This window comes from Falco rusticolus, chromosome 3 (assembly GCF_015220075.1).
Source record: "Falco rusticolus isolate bFalRus1 chromosome 3, bFalRus1.pri, whole genome shotgun sequence".
NCBI lineage: Eukaryota > Metazoa > Chordata > Aves > Falconiformes > Falconidae > Falco > Falco rusticolus.
The window spans coordinates 32365492-32383391 of record NC_051189.1 but is presented as its reverse complement, the minus strand read 5'-3'; the positions used below and the strand labels follow the sequence as shown (position 1 = coordinate 32383391).

General features: G+C 37.3%; 1 protein-coding gene across 1 annotated transcript; it reads left to right on the top strand.

The window, feature by feature from the left end:
• The first annotated feature begins 2700 nt into the window (after positions 1-2700).
• On the top strand, positions 2701-16554 carry DECR1 (2,4-dienoyl-CoA reductase 1). The gene is made up of 10 exons (XM_037379939.1): positions 2701-2829; positions 5442-5644; positions 6571-6628; positions 6773-6859; positions 8959-9106; positions 12228-12327; positions 13531-13603; positions 15736-15882; positions 16197-16259; positions 16358-16554. Exons 1-10 carry the CDS (start codon positions 2755-2757, stop codon positions 16415-16417), a joined length of 1014 nt encoding a protein of 337 aa, XP_037235836.1. The 5' UTR covers positions 2701-2754; the 3' UTR covers positions 16418-16554.
• Positions 16555-17900: the final 1346 nt, after the last annotated feature.

Genomic DNA, 17900 nt, shown 5'->3' with positions numbered 1-17900 from the left:
GTACCACAGTCAACTACCCCTGGGAAACAGTATCTAAACAGAATATTGAGGTGATTTATCATTAAACTTTGCCCTTAACCGAAACGTTTGTCTGTGTTATGTCCATGTTGATATTTTACCCCTGATCTACGATTATTTTTTTTCTTTTTGTTAGAAGCCTTCTGTGTCAAATGTCTCTTGGACTATTTTTTAGCTTTATCATCAGGTGCTGTGCATTTCTTTTGACAAGGTAGTTTGGGTGGCAGAAACTCATTGGCATGCAAGTTTAAAATGAGGACTCGGGTTTCTACTGAGCTCTATGTTATGCCACTTGGCCAAACCTATGAAAGTGTACATTATGGCTGTCAGCTCTTAAATTGCCTTGTAGGTTTTTCCATAAGAGATTATTGAGACTATTATCTTTAAAGAATACTAGTGCTAGTTAGACTCTTTCAGATTATGCTTTTCTAGGTGTTACGGTTGTTAATTACTTTACCTCCTGCAAATGTTAGAATTACAGTCTTATAATTTCTTATGTTACCTGAGAAGATTTTTCTAAAACCAGGTATTTTCTGCACTTTAAACCCCTTGACACACTTTAAACCAGAGATCAGATGCTTTTAATGTTTCAGTTAAGCCATTCTTAAACTCTTCCTAAACTTGTAAATAAACATCATGCAAACTAAAGTAGGATTTTATGAAGTGGAGTGATAGCTTATTAAGCCAATTTACTTTCCTTGTAAAATGCAGGTAGCCTGCCTTAAATTATATGTTTAGGTGATGAGACATGAAAGTGTCACTGCAGTTTCCTGGCTGCTTCCTAGTCTTGTAAACCACTTTCTTCTTATTATTCAAATATTCTTACTATTATTCAAACAAAAACAGGTCTGGTATAGGGATTGCACCTCATCAGTGAAAGCTGCTGAATAACATTTTCTGAAATTTAGTTTGGTCATATGTTCTTGTTCACTTTTACCGTGACAATACAACAATTCTTTCAGAGATAGCTGGCACATTTGTATCTTCCAATGTGTAAAAGGTTTGCTTTTGTTGTTTGTTTCCTCTTCCTTGCTAGTTTCTTTCCAGTGAAGCTTTCTAAATGCTGTAGTATTTCTAACTTTAAAACATCTCTTGAACTATATTCACTCCTTTCTCTAACTTGTTGTTTTGTTCAGTGATTACATATCTCTTGAGAATCAGTGTGTTTTGAATTAACTGATTTTACTGAAATGTTACTATTTAAACCTTACAGTGACTCTTTAACACCTACCAGATATTTGTCACACAGCTTTAATGGTATTGTGGTAACTGCTTAGTGGTGTGGCACTGTTGCCTCAGTGGCTGCCAGGTGGTATGCAGGACTAATAATGATATTACATACTCTAGAATTTACTGTACCAACAGAGCATCAACTATTTTTTTTTTCTCTAGATGTTGAACATTGAGCTGTTTGACCATTTTTATACAGGGAGCTGATGACTAAGGTGTAGGATTTGAATTCTGATGCCTCTGAACTCCCATAGCAGTGTGTGTTGTTTGTCCTGAATTCTTACTTCAAAAGTTGGTAGCATAGACCCACTCATGGGTTTGTTGTCTTTCACGCCAAGTTGTGTAACAGTGTAGATTTGTTGGCGTGGTCTCTTCTCCTCAAAACCTGCAGCTTTACCGAATTCATAGCTTCCTACAGCTCCTGTGCTAGGCCAGATACAACTCTGCAAGACTCTCTGCCTTGTTACCCAGACTGTGCAAAAGGGTGGATAGTCAGTCTATCGTTACCTTTCCCATTGGCCAGTCTATGTACTCAACAGGGATAAATCAAATGCCTTGTTATCTCAACATAATCCCCTGTAGATTGGTGACTTCATTTGACATGATCTATGGCCGTGCTGTTGTTGGACAACATTTTGCCTATGTTTCCTATTTCATGGCTTGGCAGTGCTAGGTTAATGGTTGGTATTGATGATCTTAAAGGTCTTTTCCACCCTAAATGATTCTATGATTTAAAGTTCACAGACTGCTCAGGCCTTTTCTGAACTCCGTTGACAGTGCTGCATTTGAAAAGAGGAATCATGTTTTTTCCGGTAAACCTTGTTTCACAGCAGATGAAAGGTGGAGACGTGTGGTGGCACCAGCCTGGAGCCTCTGGAACGAACTCATCACAATCTCACTCCAAATCAGGCCATGTGTTACCCATTCTACGTGAAATCCTGATCAGTAGCCTGCTGTGCCACCGCTTTTCTCATACTTCTGGAACAAACCCCTTTCCCCGAAGAACACGTGCCAAGAACTGCCAAGACCCCCTGAGAGAGAGAAGCCATGTTGAGGGGACAGGAGGCACATCAACTCCTGGTTTTAGATCGCACAAGGAAAAAAAAAAAAAAAAAAGTAATTCAGTGTCCTTCAAGCAGCACTGAATAAACCATTTGCAATTTAAAAAGCCCAACGCCGTGAAGCTTATAAACAGAACCGAGCACACCCCATCCCTCGCAGCTGCCACTGGAGCCCCCGGGGCGGCGGCAGCGGCCGGGCGAGGCGCCCCCGGGGCGGGCGCGGGACCCCCTTTCTGGTGCTGCAGCCGCGGCCTCGCTGCTTTCCCGAGCTCGGTGGCTCAGGCCGGCGCGGCTGCGGCGCACCGGCACCGCCAGCCCGCCCACGCCTGCCCGGGGCCCGCGGGTGGCCCGGCGGCCGGACCGACAGCCGCCGCGGCGCGGGCGCTGGCCACGGAGCAGGCGCACAGCCCGGCCCCCGCCGCTCCCGGCCCCTGGGCAGCGAAAGATGGCGGCGGCGGTCCGGCTGGGGCGGCGCGGCGTCCGTGGGGGTGCCGCGGCCTGCTTCTCTGGCATCCGGCGGGTAAGGCGCTGCCTGCTCCGGTGGGGCCGAGGGCTGTGGGCCGCCGCCTCCGGGGAGCTCCGCGATCTCCTGCCCCACTGCCCCGCGGGCGCCCTTGTCCCGTCAGAGGGCACGGCGGGTCTCTGCGAGCGGTGCTGCCCGCCGAGCCGGGGCCGCCCGGCCGCCTCACGGCCCCCGCCGCCGCCGCGGGGAGAGCCCTCTCGTCGAAGCGGTGTCGAGGGGTGGCCCTGCCTGGAGGGGAGCCTCGGCTGTTTGGGTTCGGGGGAACAGCCAAGAAACCCCCCGAGGGCGGGGACGACCCCCGGTTCTCCTCAGCTCCCGTCGCAGCCCGCGCCAGCCCTGTCGGCCGCGGAGCCCTGGCTAGAGGGGCTGCCTGTGCGCCGCGGGGCAGCTCCCGCCTCTCCCTTTTCCGTGCGGGCTGTGGAGGCGTTGGTCTCCGCAGCGAAGTTACGCAGTGCGGTGTAGGTAAAGTGGTTTGAATGTTACCGTCCGAACAGTGCCGTGCCTGACTCGTGTGGGTGTTGCTGGAAGCCGTATCCAGCGATTTCTGCCCAGGCACAGGCCTTCTCCCCGGTGGTGGCTTGTCAGCTTCAGAGGGCCGCCTGGGTGAGGGTGGTTTTTTTGGTTTGTTCGTGGGTTTTGTTTGTTTTGAAGCTGTTTCCTGGCTTCTTTATGTCTGTGTTTACACCTGAAGTTTCATTTAAAACCCTGACCTTAGAAAGTGAAATAATTAAACTGAGTAAATCCTGTCATGGAAGCCCCTTGTGCAAGCTACTTATGAGGCAATAGCAGTCTCATGAACAGATTTCTGAATTATGCCAACTTTACTGGCTGCTTGATATGTGACAGTACTTCATTAGTCTTGGTGCAGATTTGCTGTCCGCCCCTGCAGTGGCCTGCTCCCTCATCTTTCTCCCCCGAGCAGGAGAAAAGCTACTTGCACAGTTTCTGTAGCAGTGACCAAGATGAGTGGGCTATGTTTGCAAGTAACAGGTCAGGGAGACATAGTACTGTGTGTGGGTTACCTCCAGTTACGTCCTTGAGACTGGAGGAAGAGGGAGTTCAAATGCCATCTTGATTTGCAGTGTCTGCCATGAGCTGAGGTTCTCTGGAGGGAGCCCTTCTCTCTCCCTGCATTACCCGAAGAGATGTGTTGAGTAGGAACTACTAAGAAAGGCTCAGAAAAGAATATTCGCACCCTCCTTTCCTGGAGCTTTAATAGTATTCTGTGGAGGAAAAAAAAGGTACTCTGTGAAAATATGCAGATTTTTATTTTCATTGGGGGAAAAAAAATAATCAACAGTATTTCACAGACATTTGGTGGCAGATCTGATGTGTAGAATTCTGTTATTTCAGAAAAATCTTGTGAGTCTTTAGATTTTCCATTTGAGCTGCTTGTGTTTCTTAGAATCACCTTTGGTTTATTTTCCTCATTGTGAGAAACTGTAGCTGAAGAGTCCGAGTTCCAGGAAGAATCCCTAAAGTACATTTGCAGCATTGCTTTACTTTCGTGATAATTCTAGCTTTAGTTTCAGCTTTACTTTTATTTTCTTCTACATAGCACCTACCACTCTTCTTCACTCTTTAGTTTTTCTTTCATCATTTCTTTGGAACATGAGCTCTGTTAAATTGGCAGTGTAATTCCATCGTTATTCTTTCTGTTTTCACCTGTGTTACTCATATGCAAATATATTATCACACAGAAGGATTCACATGCACACTTTCTCAGACCAATTTTAAGCTCTGTGAAACCCTCACTCCAGTGCATTGTAGCTGTGGCATGTTCAGATTATTTATTCAGCTACCACTAAAAATGTTATGTCTTAATTTTAGTGTTGAAAATGTTAGTAAATGTAAAAATATTACAACGTATTGTTCTTATTATTTTAAAATAACTTTTCTTCTTCACGTCAACCTGTTGAACAATTGCATGTTTTTATTAACACCACCATACAAGATTAACCATTCATTGTTCTTCCCTAAAATTATACTAGACTTTTTATATTCAGCTAAATACATTAAAGGTTCAAGTACAAATGAGTATTAGAGAAAATAAATATAACTCATACTATCCTAAGTTTTTGTACATCAAATATAGAACGTCTAGTTTTGTCATACTTAGAAGTATTTACAGCTTCAGGTTAAGGTAACACTTACATTCTAAATAATTTGGAAATTTCAGAATTGTTACTGTGATGCTGCTCTCCCAGAGCATTTACTTCAGTATTTAGTTGAGGGCTTGAGTTAGTTCAGTGTTTCAGGATGCCAGAAATATCCTCTTGGCTATTTTTGCTGTGACTTTCTTGGTGACATTACAAATTCGTCATTGCATTAATGGAATGTTTTCTTATTAAAGTGAATCACTAGACGTAGTACTGAAGTGCCCTTGTCTAGTTGGAATGGGAAGTCGAATAGCTCAGATGCTTTACTAGTCTAGTATTAGCTTTTATATGAAGATCCATATGTATAATACAATCTAATAATTCTTGCACTCAGTTTATAGTAAGGCAGTTATGGTTGTTATGTCCACTGTCGTAAGTAAATGTCATCTTGCATAACAGTCCTGTATACAGAAATGAGAAAAAACTAACCTTCCTCTTATTTTCTTTCAGTTTTTCAGCCGTGGGCCAAATGTGCTGCATCAAGACAGCAATGCACCGCAAGCTGCATTCTTTTCACCTCTTCAAAAAGCGATGTTGCCACCAAATACCTTTCAAGGGAAAGTGGCCTTTATAACTGGTGGAGGTACTGGGATTGGCAAAGGGATGACAACAACTTTGTCCAGTTTAGGTGCCGTGTGTGTTATAGCAAGCCGGTAAATATTAATGAACATGTTTTAGAATTTTCATACTGAGTGCTGAAAAGCTCTATTTTCTTTTTCATAATAAATCTTAATTTCTTCTTCATGAACTGGATAAATTTATTCTATATCACTCTGTCTCAGTACGCTTTTAAATTATAATGTCATATTGTAAATACCAGAAACTTGCAGATCCATCTACGTATGTCTAATGGTGTAACCAGTGGTACAAAAAAATAAACTAAACACACTTCCATGAAATGTGACAGCAAAATAAACAGCCCAGAATATTATGCATAAATTCAGCTAAAGCCTGAAAGAGAAGAAAAATCTGAAATGGCCATTATTGATAATTTTGCATGTATTATTACAGGTGTTCTTGATACAGATTTGCATTGCAATAAAAAATGAAAGCCATTCCTTTTAATTCTTACAACTTTAAAAACAGCCTTGATTTTTCCCTTAATGAAGATGATCTTTCTACAGTTGTTTTAAATAGCACTGCATTAAAGACTGGAAAACCAATCTCATTTTTAATCAAATTAAACATGTGTCATGACATTCATCCAAACAGTGGTTTAGTTATTTAGTTTGAAATCTCAATATGCATGTCTCTTCTAAAATACCAGTACAGTAGTAGCAAAACCTGTTTGTTATGATTATGTACTCAGAATGAAAATATTTTTCCTAGCTTATCACATTTGATCAGCTTGTGTCTTTTACTGTAATAAATCAGAAATTACTTAGATTTAAAGTTTTTTCTCAGAAAGTTAGTGGCTAAGCATAGGGGTTTTTTGTCTTAAAGCTCAGTCAACAACATGTATGTGTGCATGCACCTATTCTAAGTTTAGCTCAATTTGCTTGGAAAAAATAATTAGATTTTATTAATCTGAATTGTAGTTGTATTTAATTGAAATTTAGTGATGTATACTTACTTCTAGGAAGCTCGATGTTTTGAAAGGAACAGCAGAAGAAATTTCTTCTAAAACAGGCAATAAGGTAAATTTTTACAGAATTGTGAATGTGTTGTTATACTTTAAATGGTTATAGGAGTTATATGCATGTACATGCTTCTGTGGGATTGCTTAATTTGTAAGGGATACAGTTTTGAAGTCTTATAACTGCCTTTCCATTATTATCTAGGTTCATGCCATCCAGTGTGATGTGAGAGAGCCAGTTTCAGTTAAGAATGCTGTTGCCGAATTAATCCAAGTGGCAGGACATCCTGATGTAAGTGTTCTAGTGAAAGAACTTCAGTTGTCATTACTCAAAATATTCTGCATAGTAGGTATGAAGAAAATTACTATGATAGAAGGTTAAGGGAATCTAGAGACACTAGACAAAAAGTAGACACTAGATTTCAAGATGAAGCTAATTTCACAGACTGGTCACTATTTCTGTGGTTCTTAAAATACTTTGTGGCCAAATAGACAAAACGTTGTTGTCCTTACTCTGAGGACTAACATTTTCTTTGTAAACAGTACAACTATTGTTATGGGGCTCATTAATTAAGTGAACAGACTATTGCCCTTAAATTCACCTTTTCAGGAGGTTTACCTGTGTTAGTACAGAATTACACTTGTTGCTTACTAACAGAATGTCTCACAAATCAGAAATGGAAGTAATCATAAACATCTTCCTTGGTCCTTGCTTAGCTTATTAAAATACACAAAGAAGGTTCCAACTTGAAGACTTAAGTTCTTATAAAATCAAGGGAAAAATATCTTCAGTCAGGCTAAGCATCTGGTTTTTGATAGTTTGACCCAAACCAGAGCTCTTTACATCAGATTTGCTTTGAGAAGGGTGGTCTGGTGGAGTCTGAGCAATGATAGGCACCAAATTCTGATTTGCTTGTTGGAGAAACAACTCGGATTCAGGTAGCTGATGGAAAGTGTGATGAGGATGTTACGGTCAATGTAAAGGAGTCAGTGAGATTTAGAAATGGTTACTGTAGATTTAACACTGTCATATATTGTAGATATTTTGCATTCACCAGTAGCTTCCTACAGGCATGGAAGAGAACCTGCCGAGTTCTAAATGTGTTAAGAAGTGGAGAAACTATTTCTCATAGCTGTATGCTATAACAGTGCTATAAAATAAAGCAGCTCACTGTCCTGATTTGTAGACATGATACTCTGGATATTATTTTGACTGTTAGTTACTGCAGTTTTTGGCCAAAGCACATCACAATCTCCAGGTTTTAAGTGTGTCCAGAGAGGGAGGAGACTTCTTCCTGTGTATTGCATTTTTAGTACACCACCAATTTTCTGAATAAATACACCCCATGACCTGGTCTTTACAAGCATTTCCTTTCTCTTTAATTTCACATACTCTGTGTATTTAAGAGTGACTGCACAGTAAGTTGAATATTCGGTTCTTTTTGTCTAGTTTTTCTCTTGGTGACAGACATGACATGTAAGGTTATGAATACTGCAAGCCTGGGTATCCCTGCCACTGTGAGGTGAGATTTCAAAGACAGATCTTAATGGCAGTATCATATTTCTTCTAGCTTTGTTTTGTTCATTCCATCACCAAGATTGTTACTTGCAATTAGAAAGCAATTGTTCTCTTGTCATATGAATTGTTCTGGCAGTCTTACATATCTACGTACTACAAAGATTGTATCATTCCGTCCTTATTTCACTAGTTTTATTATTGTCTTCACTGTATTTATTAAGTGATTCAAGTAACCTTCCCAGTGCCTTGAGGTGTTTGGATTTCACTTTTTTTTCCCCTTCAAACTCTAGGAAGGCCTTTAAATTTTATTTGCCATCTGTATGTATAATTTATGGCTTCAACAAAGTGATTTGTTTTATATTAATGCAGTATGTGCTGTGCTCTGTTTTGTTATTGAAAATTCTAATGTCTTAATTTAGCCCAGAAGTTCTTCAGGACAAAGACTTGTTTTGTGTGCAAATCTACATGAATCTAGGTGCCATTCAATAAGTAATAACTCATTTTATTGCTTCAGCACATTATATTAATATTAAATACACAAGATCCGGCTGCAGAAGTTTTGGTTTAAAAACTGCTTATGTGATGCTTAGTCCTCTTAAAAAAAATAAACAATATCTAACTTGCTAGCTTGAATGGCTAAGCAGATGGTATCGAAAGTATCCTCTGCCTAATTATTGTTTGTAGAAAGGCAACATTGATTTGAAAAAAGTTGTGGGTTTTTTTTTTCTCTCCACCCACCAACCCCACCACCTTGATGGGGATATTTTTACTTTTCTACTTAGAAACACTAAGAAGTTCCTTGTAAATTCTTTGCTTTTCTCTCAGGAAGTTTGTCTTTAGTTAACTTTTAGTTTTTCGGTTTTGTGTTTCAGGTTGTGATAAACAATGCAGCTGGAAACTTTATTTCCCCTTCTGAACGACTTTCTGCTAATGCATGGAAAACAATAACTGATATTGTTCTTAATGGTACTGCTTTTATAACTCTGGAAATCGGAAAGGAGCTCATTAAAGTAAAAAAAGGTATCTTAAACATAAGATAAATGGTAACTAAGCATTTTGATACATTGTTACCTTACCATTATTATAGCCAGTTTTGAGAGTTTGAAAAGGAACACAATTTTTAACAATCTAAATCTTTTCTAGAAAGAAACTTTTTTCAGTAGAAACCCAGTTCAGTAGAACTGGATAGCAATTACTTCATTGTAGAATGTGCCGTTGAAATTGGACCCAGAGGCCATGAAGTTGAATATAAAAATCTGAATGCAGAGTTTGTACTGGTTGTAAAATGTTTTTAAAATTCAGAAAATTAGGTTTTGTGTAAAACATGCTGTTACTTCATTTGAGTCTTCTATATGTTGGTTTCATTGAGCAACTGAACATGTAGCATTTATATAAGTGAACAGCAAGTCAGGATATCACTTTGAATTTTCCTCCTACACTTAAATAAATAAATACCACAGCTGTGGTATTTGATTAATAGCACTAGAGAATATTACCTTTGAGATAATTTGGAAAAAAAATTAAAAATTGAAATAGCTACTAGGTTTTATTTTCCTGGGTATAATTCTTAGTTCTAGACTAGGCAGGAGTGTAATCCACTATTTTACCTTTACCTTAAAAATGTGATAGTTTTTTTTTATATACTGTTTAGCTAAAGATTTACTTAACCAGATTCTTGTCTTTAAGGGAAAGATAATGCATGCTATTTTATGTTACAACATAGATTATATGCAAAGAATTATATGCTTTCATTTTATATTATCTTCTAGTTATGAATCGGAAAACATTGAGCTTAATTTTTGATCTGAATGACATCATCTCAAATAGCATTTAAAAGCAGTGAGGTATATTATGTGCCCTCGCTTCTGAATCTTGTTTTCTAGGTACAGCCACTGTGTTGAAATAATCCTTTTGTATTTGCACTGTATTTCTCCTAACTCCTGAATTAGTTCAATTTCTTCAAAATACCTCTCCGAAAAGTACTCAGTGGGGTTATACTATTTAATGATAACCATATAAAGTTAGTGTTGTTTCAGTAAATCTGTAACAGTTTTGGTCAGTTGAAAAGGTATTTCCCACATATTTTTTCATGTGCTGCTAAAATATAATTTCCACCATTCTAGTGCTAATATTCCCGCATTAAAAACCTATCCCCAACTCTGTCTTACTATATCATTGTAGCAAACTATTGTAATAGTTTTATGGTCTTCCAGGTGCATGCAGTAATATGAAATGCAGCTTTAAAAATGCCTTTGCCTCTGCTGCTGTTGAATGAAAAACTACTTTCCTTGCTTCCACCCTTTAAATTCGGCAAAATCCAGGAGTCATTCGCCTTCAGTTTGTTGACTCTCTTCCTTTCAGTTCTAAGCTTCCAAAACATTTTAATTTCTTTTGCTATTACTTGCATGCCTTCTTTCTAGGGGACTCCGTCTGTAAGTAAGGCTTTATTTAAAGCTTTCTTTGAGACATGTTTTTGCAAGTAGATCAAGTGTACTCATTTGTCCTCTTTATTTTCCACCTTCATTTTCTATTTACTTGCTTGGTGTTTTAAGTTTGAATGCAGACCTTAGTTTCTGGAGTGTTGGAGATGCTACTCAATGCAAATATTTTAGAACAGTCTGTGAGGATGCTGGACATCTAGCAGTTACTAAAGCAGTGGTGTATTTTTTAGGTCTGCAGCGTGACCTACAATAAACCTGATTTGGTAAACAATAACAGTGCTCTGCTTTTAGACTTTTAAGTTTGTACCGGTATTTAAAAAGGGATTTGTAATTGCTAGTGTATTATTTATTTATGCACTAAAGTTTTACAAAATGATAGGAGTTAGATATTGTCCGTTTTATGAATATAGGCTTTAGGAGTAAAAATTGTGTATAAGCCGAAGTGTGCTTTAAACTTCAGAACTATACATTTATCAGTCATTCTTCCTTTTGTGTTTAGTCCACCCAACTCACCTCTATTTAACCTGTGTTTTAAAAATTCTGTGGTTTAATTCTGAAAAATGTGTAATTAACAATCAGCTCTAGAAAACTTCAGTTGTTCTGTGTTTTTTGCCTGTGTTAATTTTCCTTTTCAAAGTTCCTCACTGTAGACTAATTTTTTATAAGTATAGTCCATGGCTTTTGGATATCTGCTGGCATTTCTGTCAGTGCTTGTTTATGGTTCTTTTCAATTTCTTTTGTGTAAGAATACTGTAATTTTTTAACTGAGTCTCTACTTCATCATCACATACATTCTATCAGTAACATATATTGTTCTAGAAATATCCCTTGGGTAGCTATTCTAATTAAATTATTTTTAAGATACAGTAACTAGAACAGTTATTTTAGTTACTGTGGCGTAAGTAGTGAACTATCATCCCTTGTCCTCCATTTCCATTAAGTTCATGCTAGTCATTGATCAGATAATTGGAATTTGCAGGCTTCTGTAAAGGAAAGATTGAATAAACAGTTGCAGTTTCCATGTTTTTGCTAAATCTGTTATGAAATATATAAAAGAAAGTGGTCTTTTTATAATACAGTTTATTGTGATAATAATGGGAAAAAGTAATGCAAGTTTAACTGTCATAAGCTCTACTGCAGAAAAAGCTTCTGAAAATTTCTTAAACTTTTTTCCCTGCATAAACTTTAACTCAAGTCTTAAACTGTGTCATTATAAGATTATGCTAATCCTAATTATTAGTGCTGATATTTTTTTTTTTTTTTTCAGCCAGGAATTGGTGAAATTAGGGCAGATTACCTGGTTGGTGACTACTAGACTAGGGCAGCTTCTAAAAAGACACTGTAAGACCTTAGACCTTCACTCCAGTTAGACTGAGTTGCACATGTAAATTCATTATCAGTAGAAGTCTGAGGGTTTAGACCTTTGGAGCCTAATTAATAGCTATTTATGCTTACATGAAACAACTCTTAACGTTCCTGCAAAAGAGGGAATTGAAATAAAAGGGCTTAAAAGCAAAGCTTCTAAGACTAGATTTTTAAAATATCTTTTTACAACAGGGAGTGAAATGGCATCCCAAACACTTGAGCTGCAAACTTTATTCTCACTGAGGTTGCGTTTCTCTTAAGTTCAGAGTTTGTTCTTCATGCATTTTTTCCTTGTTTGGTGTGGGGTCTCTTTAAAATGTTTTTGCAACTTCCAGGAGCAGCATTCCTGGCTATTACAACAATTTATGCAGAGAGTGGTTCAGGATTTGTGTTGCCAAGCGCCTCTGCCAAAGCTGGTGTAGAAGCAATGAGCAAGTGAGTAATACAGCAAAATGTGTGTTCTGCTTTCCACGTCCCTGAGATAGGGTAATGAGTCTGTAAAAATTGAGGTAGTTGGTATAGTCCTGCTATTCCATTTCATAAGAGAACCTTCCATCCTCCAGTATCCTACCAAGAAATTGTATAGTGACAGGTTCTTACAGAAGGAAGCCTTAACTGCTATTATTATGACAATTTTTATCACAAGGATGAGCTGAGGACAAGTGGAACTACTTCTTTCAGCAATAGCAAGTTCCAAAGTTTAAATTACAGAGAGTTAGTAATCAGATTCTCATACCTTCCACTTTTTTCTCTCTCAGGAAAAGTGCTTATATTTAGGTGGAGTATACTGTTGCTTTGCCTGTCTAGTTTCGTAAAGAAATGATTTCCTGTCACTATTTTAAATTAAGGTCTGCAGTTACACTCAATTCAGAAATGTGGTGTATCCACATTACTCAGCAAACAAAAGGATTTCTAACATTATTAACTATAGGGCAGTCCTTCATAGCAAATAGATCCTCCTCTGCACTTTTGCAGAAGAAATTAAATAGTTTGGCAGCCTTTTAGTAATTAGAATTCTTTATCCAGAAAAAAATGAGGGAATGTGTGATGGTCTTGATTTCTGTTCTACAGAGCTATAACTGAAATGTGTACTTTTAAGAGACTTTGACCAAGCTAATTCATTCACTGCAGTAGGTGATCTATCTGAAGTACTGCTTATGCAGGGAAAACATTGCCATAAAGTAAAATTATTCTACTGGTCCCACTTCAAAATGTAATATCTGTTCTGTGTTATTTCAAAGCATCTAGTGTGAAAGCTATATTGAAAATGTTAGAAATGTGTACTTGTGGGATAGTCTAAATTACCAGAGAAAGATGGTGGCCTAACAGTTGTTTGTCAAGGAGTTTAGGTGCCAAAATCACCTGTGTAATTTGTGAGAGAGAAAGAATTGCTCCATAATACTGCTTTGTTTATGATGCACCTATTAATCCTGTGTACCCTGTGTTTGTGAATGTGATTTTGGTTTTTTTTTCCCTCTGAACTGTTTTTGTTAGGAACAAAAAAAAAATACAAGTAGAAATGCCTTTTTCAGAAAAAGTCTAGTATTTACATGTTTGATTCAGGGTTTTTTTTTGTGTGAATAGCATTATTAAGTACTGCGTTTAAAATACTGATTCATTCTGTTAATGAATTTTTAGGTCTCTTGCGGCTGAGTGGGGTAGATATGGCATGAGATTCAATGTGATTCAACCAGGTCCAATAAAAACAAAGGTACATAGCATGAAGTGAAACACAGCCTTGAATATGCTTTGTAGTACAATCTTAAGATAGTCTAACCTTTTCTGTAACTGTTAAATTCAAGTATGATTTCCTTGGCAGTCAAGACTGTGCTGGAATATTGAACACACTACCTCTCAGTTCTTCGGTAAAATAGAATTTCTTGAACTTCTGAAACCTGCCACTGTCCCTTCTACTACACTAGTATAAATGAAACCTTTTTTTAGTGTTTCAAAGAAATTATTTATCAAAATATTTAATGTTGATTCTTATCAACTGTACATAACTAGCTTGTCAAGTGAAATGAATTCTTACACTTGGTGGAGTAAAAGTGCCTAATTTCTGCCTGAACTCATTTTTAAACAAAACATCAATTCAAAAATTTCAGAATCCCTTTTAGGTGTATGAGAACAGAATCTCACTAGCTTTGTTGAAAATCACAACACTAGGAAGAGAAAACTAAGTCAGCAAGGAAATGTGAAGCTTTGATGTGAGTGAAAAGGAGGACTGGAGGGTTTGAAGGAAATAATCCAGACCAGCGGTAACAGGAAGAAAAAAGACAGCAGAAAAAAGAGGAGAGGGGAGGATCGATTTCACATTGAATCAAAATATTACAATTGTGAGCAGTAACTGCTAATAATGGTATTACTACTACCTGTAAAAAGTTTCACAGTTGGTTTTGCTGATGTTTTGGGGGTAGGGGTGCAGGGTTGCTTCTTTTTTTTTTTTTTTTTTTTTTTTCTTTTCTTTCTTCCTCTTGCAGTATTAGATGCTACACTGGACAGCTCAGTTTTACCTTTTTTGACTTTAAAGAAAGATAAGTGGTGGTGTCAGCAGGGCTGTAAGAATGCTGAAACGACATTACAGGGTGAGACCAGAGGTTCTCCAGGTCTTGTATCTGGTGGATTTTTAGGCCAGAGCAGAAAAACATTTAATGACATTTCTTCTTTATGTCGCTAGCCTCTGGCAGTCTATGGTCCAGGGAGTTTGATACAGTTGTTATCTCTTCATATTGTAATCATCTTGGTGGATCTCTTTTCTTCCATTAGTTCGTCCTGTTCCTTTTTGAATCCATATAAACTTTTGGTATCCACTATATCACATGGCAAGATCATTTTAATTTATAGATTCTCATAATTTGTGGCAAGTTAACTGCTTTAAATGTCAGTGTTGCTACCTCCTGTTAATGTTTCTTATTTCAAATAGTAGTGTATATTCCACTTGAGGTATATGTGTTCTTCATAAAGTACTAGTTTTGTCATACTGGTTCCAAGTTAAAATTCCCTTGAAAGCATAAAAAGGCAGACTGGCTTTACTTAAAACAGCATATTGAAAAATCAAGGCTTTCTACATTTCTGTCTTTTAAAAAAAACCTGTTGTAAGTCATGATAGGAAAAAACCCAAGCATAGAAGCACAATACTGTTAAGCTTATAAACTGGCATTTAAAAATATGGCAATAGAAGACTTAAATGGCATGAATACAACTACAATTATATAAATTAGTGTGCTTTAACTCGTAACTTAACAGGAATGTTACTAATATGTTTCTGATTGTGCCTAAGGAGGTTTTTTCTTTGTGGAGGAGCCAGGAAGAACAAAAAACCTCTTCTATTTCCCATGCCATTCTAAGCTATTAAAATACTAAAACATCCAGTGACTTCATTTAGTTCTAGCCATTGCTGCAATATAACTGAACTTTTTTTTTTTCTTTTCATTATTACTTACTTTGTCATGTATAATTTATTTCTGTCACTTTCTGGATCCTCTTCTCCTGGCATTCCTCTCCCCTGTCCATGCAGCACATTGCTTATTTCCTCAAGTGTTTATCAAGGGTGTCTGGGAATCAAAGATCATTAACCCCTTTTGTTTTTCATAGATGATTATCCAAAACATGTTAAATTCCAGCTTATCATCCTCAGTAGATGCATGTCAGCGCAACAGAGATTAATTGTTTTCTGTTTCTTACTTTCTTCTTTTCCCTCATACTGACACAAAGAAGGTGTAGACAGTTTACTCGTAAATGTTAACTTCCGTATTGTTTATGTGGAGTCAAATCTCTGTTGGGTTTTAATTTCTGATGTAGTTACAACTTTTTTTTAAAAAAAATGTTTCTCTTAATTCTCAGGGTGCTTTTAGCCGCCTTGACCCGACAGGCTCATTTGAGAAGAAACTTATTGAGAGGATTCCCTGTGGTCGTCTGGGAACTGTAGAAGAAATAGCAAATCTTGCTGCCTATTTCTGCAGTGACTATGCAAGCTGGGTTAATGGAGCAGTGAGTTTTCGTTGATCTTGTTTATACAATTAACCTAAACAATGGTCTGAGTTTTGATGATATTTTTTTAAAGCCCTGGTTTCAGAAATGGAAAAAAACCCCCTGATAATTATTCTTTAAAAGAATTATTAACATTTTAATTGTACTGCATGGCGTAGTCCCTTTAAAAAGAACTTTTAGAAGTGATTGAATTACATTATTTTGAGCATGTTTTTTTCTGATCCAAATTAATACAATTTACTTTCACAATTCATAATAGGAGAAGGCTACAGAAACCCCACTATTACTAAATATACTGCTTATGCTTTTTCTAGGTTATTAGAATGGATGGTGGAGAATATGTTTCTATGGCAGGAGAATTCAATGATTTGAAGAAGGTATTAAATTCCTTGCGTGCTATTTTCCTTTCAAACAGTTATTTATATGTGTAATTATTATATGGAATTCCAATAAAATGTTCTTTTTTTTTTATTAGGTTACCAAAGAGCAGTGGGATATGATGGAAGCAATGATTAGAAAAACAAAAGGCTCTTAAAGTACATAACTATATGGTGGAGATTTTTGGAAATGAACCACTACTTTTTCATGAATACTTAGAAATAACCAATAGAAAAATAGTTTAAAAATCTTTTGTATGGTAATTTCAATAAAGTATTTTGAAATAGTCATATTTTGAATATAGTATGTATATTTATCCCATCTACAGTCTATTCTGTTGCTAATGGTGAGCAACAGTTGTTCACTGAAATGTTATTGTTCTTTAGATTGTCATATATAGCCATGCTCTACAGTTAGGTGGCCAGGTTTTTAATGTTTCCGAGGATTCTTTTTGTTTTTCTCAGATATATGCAAGTATCTCTTAATATTGTAATTCCAATAGCATTTCAGGACTATAACTGTTAATCTGAGAAAAACTAAGAAATTCAGTCATAATCTTCACACTTCAGTAATGTCCTACACTTGCAAATCACAAAGTTTCAAGTTACCAGTTTGACTACGTACACTTGAGATAGGATGTAACTCCTGTGGTTACTTAAAAAATCTTGAAAGACATAACCAACTTGTTCTCATCTCTTGGTGACATTTTCAGTCTGTTGTTTTATGCTGAACTTTAAAAATGGCATTTAAAGACTAGCAATGCCTTTCTAAGGAGCTTGCTCTTTCTCATGATTAAGTTAATGTTCTTGTAAATTAGAAACTAAAAATCATTTGCTGTTAATGTGTGTGTGACTAGGGGAGTCTCTCTGTAAAAAAAAAAAAAGTTTACTTAAGACTAGTAAAGTGTATCAGTAAATCAGAACTGAAAGCGTTGAAACCTCATTGGCTTAGATTTACAGAAATCCTAGGTTTCATTTCCATTCACAATCTAAAGTACTAAAGGAGTTTTAAGGTGGGATTACCTCTGAATCTAGTCAGTTTATCCATCCTAAATGAGCAGATGATTAAAAAACCCAAAAATCCCAAACAAAGAAAAAACAAACAAACAATGTTTATTGCTGTCCCTCTTTTAGTATTAATACATTTTCCAGATTAGGGAGTTGCCAGTTGTGTGTCCTCCCTGCTTCAAACTATGGGATGGAGCTCTTAAAAGAAATTTAACCTCCTTTGGCCTTTGAGGCCTGAAATCCATGTTTTTTTCTTTTTTAATTGTTTAACCTGAGCCCCAGACGATCCACACATACAAGCATGGATATAGCTGTATGTGCTTTGAAATTGATACAGTGGTTTAAGAGTCAGTGATATAGAACCAATTTGAGGATGTCTCCCTTCAAGTGCTGGCAGCAATCTTGTCACTACCCACACTTCAGGCTGTACTTATATATGCCAGCGTCTGACTTTGAAACCATTTGATTGCCTTAATACAAAGGTGTAGTAAGCTAATATATGTTCTGTTGAAAGGGTGGACTATATTAGTGCAGGTTTCCATATGCCAGCTTTCTCCTGAGAGTAATGGTCCTATGGGGAATTGAACAGTATCTGTGCCACTGATAATAAAATAAAGCAAATGTGTTTATCAT